This window comes from Octopus bimaculoides, chromosome 9, assembly GCF_046866305.1.
Source record: "Octopus bimaculoides isolate indiv1 chromosome 9, ASM4686630v1, whole genome shotgun sequence".
Classification (NCBI taxonomy): Eukaryota; Metazoa; Mollusca; class Cephalopoda; order Octopoda; family Octopodidae; genus Octopus; species Octopus bimaculoides.
The window spans coordinates 47,393,983-47,404,766 of NC_142936.1; the positions used below are offsets into that span (position 1 = coordinate 47,393,983).

At 32.7% G+C, this 10,784-nt stretch overlaps 1 protein-coding gene across 1 annotated transcript; it reads right to left on the bottom strand.

Moving 5' to 3' along the window:
* Window positions 1–9,508: 9,508 nt before the first annotated feature.
* On the bottom strand, window positions 9,509–10,432 carry LOC149134149 (uncharacterized). The gene is made up of 2 exons (XM_089358192.1): window positions 10,371–10,432; window positions 9,509–9,770 (listed from the first exon to the last, which is right to left on the bottom strand). Exons 1-2 carry the CDS (start codon window positions 10,430–10,432, stop codon window positions 9,509–9,511), a joined length of 324 nt encoding a protein of 107 aa, XP_089214318.1.
* Between the last annotated feature and the right edge of the window lie 352 nt (window positions 10,433–10,784).

Consider the following 10,784-nt stretch of genomic DNA (forward strand, 5'->3'; position numbering starts at 1 on the left):
CACTAAGTTACAAGCGTTCGGGCCAGGTTTCTGGGTTCAGGGAACCTTTCTCTCTATCTCAACCAGAGGAGTAGTCATGATGGGTATAAGGGGCTTCGTATATTTTAACCCAGTGTCACTTTGATGGCATGCACTGCTCTCTCACTCAATAATAATAATAATAATAATAATAATAATAATAATAATAATAATAATAATAATAATAATAATAATAATAATAATAATAATAACATTCACTGGCTACAATGCAGGAAGTATGGATACGAGGTAACGGGTGCTTGGTACCAGCATATACCAGTTAAGGTAATGGATGAAAAGGGAAGGCAAAAATCCCCTGGGACTTTGACTTCCGGATAAACAAGGTGTTACAGCACCGAAGGCCAGATATAGTGACCTTTAGTAGGGACAAACAAGATTGCCTAATAATCGACGAGGCAGTGCCAAGACGTGAACATATTATCATGAAAGAAAGAGAAAAGATCGATAAATGTGGAGACCTGAGAACTGACGTAGTCAAGATGTGGCAGCTACGAGAGTCAAATAAAAAGGTGGTCTCCATCGTCATTGGAGCATTGGATTCACCGCCCAATCTGAAGAAACATCTGGAAACATTTGAAATATCCTGCAATTTAGTTGTATTGGGAAAATCGGCATTACTTGGAATTGCACGCAAATGGCACAAAATACAGTCTGTCTGAAGTCCTTGTTGTGACTTGACAGACAGTACAAACCCCCGGTAGACACAATATCTTCAATCAACAACATCATGATACTGGATACTGTGTGACGTCTTAATAATAATATTAATATTAATAATAATAATAATAATAATAATAATAATAATAATGATAATAATAATAATGATAATAATAATAATAATAATAATAATAATAATAATAATAATAATAATAATAATAATGATGATGATGGTGGTGGTGATGGTTGTGATGATGATGATGATGATGATGATGATGATGATGATGATGATGATGATGATAATAATAATAATAATAATAATAATAATAATAATAATAATATAAGATTAAATTAAATTTAAAGAGAGGAAACGCTAAGGCGATTGAAATAGAATGTCCGTAGAACTCCTACAGAAAGTTTGTCTCTTAGGTCTAATCACCTGAAAGACAGCAGAAAACTTGTGGATACTTAAAGTTACAGGTACTAACCTGTTATCCACATAATTTCTGCCAGGAATAAGACCTAAGCTTAGCTAAGCCAACATAATGATAATAATAATAATAATAATAATAATAATAATAATAATAATAATAATAATAATAATAATAATAATAATAATAGTAATAATAAAAACTGGTGGGAACACAAACCACCCCCAGTACTTGAAAATGATCACATCGCACTCCTCTGGAACTTCACCATTCAAACTGACAGAAAGATAGATGCAAATAGGCCAGACATCATACTGAAAGACTTCAGACAAAAATCATGCCTCCTCATTGATATGACTGTCCCAATCGATATAAACGTATCTGTCAAGACCTACCAAAACCTGAGCAAATATAAAGATCTTGAAATAGAAATTATCAAAATGTGGAACCTGAACACTAAAACAATACCTGTTGTCATAGGTGCCCTAGGAATGACAGCGAAAAGGGCTGATTACTACCTAGCTCAGATACCAGGAAACCCCAAAATGGCTGAAGTTCAAAAGATAGTGCTCATGGGAACTGCCCATATCCTACGTAAAATACTGTCTATGTGATCTCAAATGTTAAAACATTCTCTAGAACAACACTGTACAAATTCTAATATATGGTATCCTAGGCATAACACCTACATGAACTTCTAACTTGTCTCTTGAGGACTCTGGGTGAGACTTGGATCCAACTTGTACAAATGCAAAGCAAAAGTCAAACATAAAATAATAATAATAATAATAATAATAATAATAATAATAATAATAATAATGATAATAAATAACAATAGCAATAATGGTAATAGTAATAATAATAATGACGATGATGATGATAATGATGATGATGATGATGATGATGATGATGATGATGATGATGATGATGATGATGATGATGAAGTGAATACGGAAATATTTGCTATCCTTTCATTTTGTTTCTAAGAAAGAAAAAAATAGAAAACAAAGCCGAAAAACTGACGTAATGCGTGCATTATATTTGGCGCTGAGATTTCATCACCTGAAAAATAACGTTTATTTTTTTCCCCCTCTTTTGGAGAGTAGGTTGCGACGTGAAGTGTTTCAGAACACTGCTTGAACGGAAGTTAGGAAAAGATTGCGTTAATGAGAGCTATCAAGATGCAATTCTATAATTCTAAGAATAGTTAGTGAGAATATGTTTCTGTTAACGTGCTTTACTATGTTATTTATTTTTCTGTTGATTTTCTGGTCTTTATTTATAGTTTGTTTTTAAATACTTTTCTTCTGTTTTATATCTATTAGTCATAGGAAGATAGTATTTAAAGAGTGAGATGTTGGAACTGATATGTCAAAATATAAGTGTTTAGTACTTCAATTTTGCCTTGTGGAGAAGGTCAATGATTGAGAGGTGAATGAAAATAATTTCCAGAAAAATCGATAACACTAAACGAAAACATTACTTCCGTTTAATTAACGACGTTTTTCAAATTACTATTCTTCTATGCTATGTCTCTATATCTGCTCTTCTGCTTAATTCTACGACAACACACATACAAACTCACACACACAAACACACACACACACACACACACACACACACACACACACACACACACAAGCACACACACGCACATACACAGAAACACACACATATACACATTATATATATAAATAAGCATTAATATGCATGTATGTATATATATATATACGTGAGTGTGTGTGTGTGTGTGTGCGTGTATACATCTTTCTACGTGCACAAATTATTACTACAACTTTCAGAGTTCATTGTTTCATTGGTTGCGTGCAACGAACAGAGACCACGTGGAAGTGTTTTTATGTTTCTAATAAATATTTCTTTCTTTGCTTGTTTTCCAGGAAATTCTGCTGAGTTAACATTATTTTTCATTTTATTTTGAAATTTTCAATTTCTAAAATTATTTATGGACACCATGTATACACATATATATATTTGTGTGTGTGTGTGTGTGTGTGTGTGTGTGTGTGTGTGTGTGTGTGTGTGTGTGTGTGTGTGTGCATGTATCTGTCATTTCCGTCTCAATTTCTCTCTCTCTCTCTCTCTCTCTCTCTCTCTCTCTCTACACACACACACATATATATATATATATATATATATATATATATATATATATATATATATATATATATATATATATATCCAAATATAAGCTATATCGTGTAGTCAGTTAGTGTGCTACATGGAGTTAGTATACTATCCTATGAATATTCCTGCCTAGTTAGTCAAACTTCATCATGGTTTTAGTAATTGATCTATCTACCCCTTTCTCTAGTGTTCCACCCTCCTGATCATATTATTATTTTTATAAAGGCCTTTATGTAAGTGGCCATCCTAATTAAGTACCCTTAAGAAACTATATTATCATGTATGTATTAACTCTGGAAACTTTTAAAACTTATATTACTCTTTCCTCTTTACTCTTTTACTTGTTTCAGTTATTTGACCGCGGCCATGCTGGAACACCGCCTTTTAGTCGAGCAAATCGATTCCAGGACTTATTCTTTGTAAGCCTGGTACTTATTATATCGGTCTCTTTTGCCGAACCGCTAAGTTACAGGGACGTAAACACACCAGCATCGGTTGTCAAGCGATGTTGGGGGGACAAACACAGACACACAAACATACACACACACACACACACACACACACACACACACACACACATATATATATATATATATATATATATATATATATATATATATATATATATATATATATATATACATATATACGACGGGCTTCTTTCAGTTTCCGTCTACCAAATCCACTCACAAGGCTTTGGTCGGCCCGAGGCTATAGTAGAAAACACTTGCCCAAGGTGCCACGCAGTGGGACTGAACCCGGAACCATGTGGTTTGTAAGCAAGCTACTTACCACACAGCCCAGTTTATAATTAATATATAGTTAGCATGTTCTATAGCGTCCTCTAGTAAACACTGAGTATCAGTCTTTATAGATACCACCTAATAACTAATAAGTAATAAATAAATAATTTAGTTTAAATGATTGAATTATTAAGCAAATTCTATATAATCTTCTCTTTTGATGATAATAAGGTATATATACTTCATCATGTACTGATTAAACTATTTATTCCTTTCTATGGTGTTCTACCCTGCTGATCATATGACTTTTATAATAGCCTTTTTGTAAGTAATCCTAATGTTTGAAACCCTAGAAATTTATATTAGCTTATATATGACAGCACCGGTAACTTCACAACTTATAATATACCTCCTAGATTATAATTATTATATAGTTAGCATGTTTTATCGCCCCAGTATTCCTTTATTAAATTGCCAGTAAATCAAGGGATCAATCTTCAATGATACCACCAAATAAGTAAATATTTAAGTATAATGAATAAATATTAAACTAAATCTACGTAATTTTCTCTCTCTCTATTGTTGTAAATTGTGATATATACTCAAAATTATTCAAATATCTATCATTTTGGTCATAAAATTTTCTTAATTTTTTTTGATAAGCCTAAATTTTCTCTTTATACAATATCACAATATTGTGTAAATCATTGAACTATAGTATCCCATGATAAAATTTCTCCTGTATTATCATCATTGGTTGTATTAGAGTCTTGCCCCTTGAACTGGTAATTAACATCTTGATTTAAGATCTTCCTTTACCAAACCTCATTATAGCCAGTTACTTTATACTACTTCAAAATAATCTCGACAAGTTTTATGACTATACCCACTTTTATTCTGTCATTTCCCTCATGCCCTTTCCTAACAGACACTGCTCTATTGTCCTAGATATTGATATACAAAAATTTTATAAACTAGGACTGTAAATCAAAACCGATCCCAAAAATCAGTGACAAGCTAGAACCCTCACAAGTTTCTGTTTTCTCTGATGTCTTAGTAGCTTCTAAGTGAGAATAGTATGGAATTTGTCTGCCTTCTTACTCTCTTAGAGGATTTAAGTAAAATTATACGTTTCCGACAGTTTAAATTAATTTTGTTTATTTACTTATTTATTTATTTATGCAGCTGAGGATAGCTCTGCATTTAAATTGACGTAATGACTGCATTGTTCAATTAAATAGAGCCGCAAGAAACGGTCGTGCTGCGTCACCTCTGGATATCCTGTTTTAATTTTATTCACCTTATTTTGAAATTGTACGGATAATACCGCACTAATTTTTAGTGACTCAACATAAGTACCTAATTCATCTGAATCTCACTTATTTTGCTTAACTCGTCAACCAAACCTATATATATATATATATATATATATATATATATATACATACATACATACATACATACATACATACATATTTATCTACTTCAGAGAGACAACAGGGGACGCTAAACTAAGAGAAGTTAAGCGAAGTTAGGACGGGTATGAGTTAAGGCACTTGTGAACTTGATAAGAGGAATGAAGGGAGTACCGTAACTCATACCCATACTGACTACTCTTAGGTTCACTCTTAGGTTCACTCTTAGGTTCACTCTTAGGTTCACTCTTAGGTTCACAGTTTACACTGATTTTCAGATTGCTGAAATAGAAAGATGTTGCATATGTCGTAACTGCCTTGCTTCTGACTAGTGTCTGAAGCTTGTCCTATTTTTTATAGGGAGTTCGTGGCTCAAATTAGTCTGTTTTGCATAGGACTTGATTCGTTTATAATAATCACATGACTGGACTTAGTAATTTTTGTAGGTTCCCTTCTACGTCAGTGTGTTAGAATTCTGTGACAATGTTTGTCGTCGTGAGTTAAGGCTGATACGGTTGAGTGAACATGTCTAGTGACAGTTCCAAGCGATCAATATTCTGAATGTTTTCTGTCAAGTGTTTGTAGAGAATGAACTCCTGATTCAGTATGGAATATCGTATATTTCCCCCTGCGTCCGTGCGTTAGACTCACGTGACAGTATATTTTGCGCCTATGTTCAGTGAACCCACAGATGAAACACGGATAAACAAAGAAAATACTTTCTTACAAAAGTGAAAACCTAGATATAACAAACTTTAACAGAGTACATACACAAATAACTATTCACAAACAAAACTCCTTCTGCCACTTAACATGAGGAACTTACACTGCTAACAACCTAAACTTTAGCCACTTGACTACATGCAAACGATTCCTGTTACTCTCCCACCGAGCAGATTAAATTTAGAGTGCCTTGATTGTAACTGAACATGTTCACACAACCGTGTCGGCGTAATATATATATATATATATGTGTGTGTGTGTGTGTGTGTGTGTGTGTGTGTGTGCGTCTTTATGTGTGTGTCTGTATGTGCCTGCCTACCATTGTTTGACAGCTGATGCCGGTGTGTTTACGTCCCCATAACTTAGCAGTTTGGCAAAAAACTACGCTTAGAACTACGCTTACAAATAATAGGTCCTGAGGACGATTTGTTCTGCTAAAACCCTTTAAGGTGATGCTCCAGCTTGGCCGCTGTGAAATGATTAAAAAAAGTAAAAGTGTATATATATATATATATATATAGATATACATAAATATACAATCACATACTTTCATATATGTGTGTGTGTTTATTCCGGAAGCAAGATTATTTTTGACAAGAACGCACCAACAAACTAATCAGGTCTTTACCACCATCAGTTGGAACAGGAAGCAGGCGAAGTAAAAGCAGATATTGACGGAAACTAAAACATCAATACTTGGATATCTATTAAACGTTATAATAAAAAAGGAAGACATTTGAAAAGTGTTTTAATACTCGAAAATTACTTTAAAGAATAAATTTTTTGGTAGGTTGCTTCATTATAAATTTATATGACGCTCAGAGTTGATTTTCAAAGAAAAGCACAGTTATTGGATTCTGAAAATTTCTAAATCTTCGTTGCTTGATATATAATAGAATAAGAGCTATACGAAGGCGGCGAGCTGGCAAAACCATTAGTACGCCGGGTGAAATACTTACCAGCATTTCGTCTGACTTTACGTTCTGAGTTCAAATTCCGCCAAGGTCGACTTTGCTTTTCTTCCTTTCGGGTCTATAAATTAAGTACCAGCTGCGTACTAAGGTCGACCTAATAGACTGGTCACCTCCCTCAAACGTTCGGGCCTTGTGCCTTGAGTAGAAAAGGAATACGAACTAATGTATGTATAGCAGATATTCTCAAACTATTTTTAACTAACTCAAACGCTTTTCTTTTACCAACAATTTTTGAATGAATCCATGTTGCACTTCATCATAATTATGCACGTCACTGAAATAACTATTCTCTTGGTAGTCGTCTTTAAATGGTTCCTTCTATTTAAGGTATTACAAAGCATTTCGATCACCAATATTACCAGATGATATCCACAAAAAACTTTGACAATATTATTGTAAATTGAAGCAATCTATCGCCCACGCACTACCATGCAATTTGTATCCTGTTGTTATGTAAAAATATTCCACCTGCTCATAGTGTGTTATCAACAATTTGTGAAGAGTGGATGTAGACAATATTTCAGAAATCACTTCATCATTTGAACAATATATAACATCAAAATGTGCTTTTTTTCTCTAATGCATAATAGACAAACATGGACACACAGACACAGACACAAACACAGACACACACACGCGCACAAAAAACGCTCACAAACACACACGTTCATGTATATATATATATGAACATACATACACCATTATAATAATACATGATGTACATATACTCATAGACATATATGTATATATATACATATATACATATACACATAGACATATATGTATATATATACATATACAAATAGACATATATGTATACATATATATACATATACACATAGACATATATGTATACATACATATACATATATACATATACATATACACATAGACATATATGTATATATATACACATATATATATACATACATATCATTTTGTAACACATAATCTACACACACTCACACTCACACACATACATACATACATACTTGTTCACAATCAACATGTTCTAATAAAAACATATAAATAAATATGTTTATGTCCATTAACTGCTAATATTGGCAAAGGATACAGAATTTGTACAACACATATGCATACCATATAATTGGATGCATGCAGCTATTTAGCGCACTCAGAGCTAAAGAGCGTCGAATAATTCTATATGCTCTACTCAAACCCCAAGAAACCCGGCTATTTCAATATTCCAAATTGATATTGCTCAGTTTAGTATTGAATGCATTTATGTTTCTGTAAATAAATGCGATTTATATGTGCATATACTCCAGCACATAGCGCACGCACACACACATTCACACACGTACACACACACGCACACACATAATTTTCAGAATAATTTACGTAACACGACGCTAAGAGTTTTGTGTGTGGCCTTTATCTTATATCCTTTTAACAGGTATAATACCCGATACGTATATATATATACATATATATATATATATATATATATATATGTATAATATATATATATATATATATATATATATATATATATATATATATATATATATATATATATGTATGTATATATATATATATATATATATATATATATATATATATATATATATATATGTATATATATATATATATGTATGTATATATATATATATATATATATATATATATATATATATATATATATATATATATTTAATACTCAGTATTTCATATATTCAATAAGACATTCAATACTTCATTTCATTTTACTATTTATATTATATTATATATTCCATATTCTATATCCCACATTAATTTTATAAGAATATAAATAAAACATAAAAAAACAGACAGAGTTGGAACTCTTTTAAATAATAAATATATATATATTTATATATACACACACACACACACACAGACACACACACACACACACACACACACACACACGCACACACACACATATATATATATATATATATATATATATATATATATATATATATATATATATATATATATATAGAGAGAGAGAGAGAGAGAGAGAGAGAGAGAGAGAGATAGATAGATAGATAGATAGATAGATAGATAGATAGATAGATATTAGGGCAAGTTGATTTTCCACACTTTTCTAGTTAATGACTTTGTGCTAATCGAGATAGTGAGGGCTTAATATGATGATAACTGGCAAAAAATCCATCTCTCTAGCTTTAACCGTTTTTTTTTGTTTTTTTTTTCTTTTTTTTTGAGGAGACTGTTTCTTCTTTTTCGGTCGAAAAACACATATTATTTTCATTTGAACAATCCTCAGAGATGTTGCATCTTTATGGAAAACGACTAAAAACATGTAGAAACTGCATAGGATCAAATAAGACAAATTTAAATACCAAAATTATCATAATTTTCACTGTAAGACCTCTTTAGAATCTATGAACAGTATGGGAAGCTTCAGATGTGAGCTTTACTGCCCTTTCAACACTCTGAGAATGTGAAGGCAAATGAAGCAGTTCCAGCTTGTTGCCAATCAGTAATGCTTCTTGAAGTTCCTGGTCAGGAAAGTCTTCTGTGAGAGCAGGTTCACAGATCCCACTTTGAGAAACGTTGAATAATGCTGACCAGTGTGTGGCGTAAATATTGATGTTTGTGATCCTCTTTAGCCATTTCTTGACTGGCTTCCCACTTCTGAAAGAATAACAATAAATTTAGTTTTTATATTAATATAAAATTGGAGCTCTCATGGCCGAGTGGATAAGGTACTGGATCCCCACGCCTTGGTCTAGTGTTCGATGCCCAACGAAAACGGACACAAAATTTTTTCAGTGCAGGTAGAGAGAACTCGTCCACGGGGCGGGAGACCGAGAATTGCCCGTGCACAAGGCTCTCTGTACTGAACACACAGAACACAGCCACTTACAACATTACTATCTTCCTTCCCTCATCTGTCTTTACACTCACAACATATTAAGCTTCCATCTCTCGGAGCCCGCCTAAGGGGTTTCAATCCACTACTCCCGCAACGCAGACAAGTAGTTCTCCCTTGATCTGCAGAGGGGCTTCCTTGGTTGGTGGCAAAGACATATTTACACGATTTCTTCCACCTGAGGTTAAGTAAAAACTTGATTGAACATTAAGGGTGAAAAGTAGCTCTAAACCCTTAACCTAACCCCTTAATCCCTATTAGTGTCAAAATTTCTCATTTTAAATTAAAATTTAATTATAATAACAGTTCGATAAATCCCCATAATCGAATTATTTTACATTTGAAAATTTATAAATGTACACCTGATGCAGATAATTTTATTGAGAGCAGCTACTTTCACTTCCAAGTATTCAGACTTCATCATCGAGTACAGCACAGTAATAGAATTTTCAATAGAATCTTCTAACATGCTGCTAGAACACTTTTGTATTTCCAGCGTTCATGTTTTGAATAACCAGCATCTTATTAGGTGGTAGTAAAATCTGTTGGATAGACGTCTAAAATCATTATGTGTTAATGTATGTTTAATTCGGTAGGTTTACCTGATGAAACGTAACCATGTTCTACAGTCGAAATATGTCATCCCTAGCTTCTGCTAAGTTTGCCTACGAGGAAAATTTCTCTTCTGTGATAGTAAATTAGGACATTATACGAAGGTGTATTTGCACCTGGTCATTTGTAAGTGTATCTACACACTCACAGAAATCACAAATATG

What these genes read in the sequence shown, in the direction of transcription:
- LOC149134149 (XM_089358192.1), bottom strand. Translation starts at nt 10,432, where the DNA reads ATGATGAAGTCTGAATACTTGGAAGTGAAAGTAGCTGCTCTCAATAAA. An exon ending in AATAAAATTATCTGCATCAG is followed by an intron (nt 9,771 to 10,370) that starts GTGTACATTTAT and finishes TTATTCTTTCAG; the next exon opens with AAGTGGGAAGCCAGTCAAGA.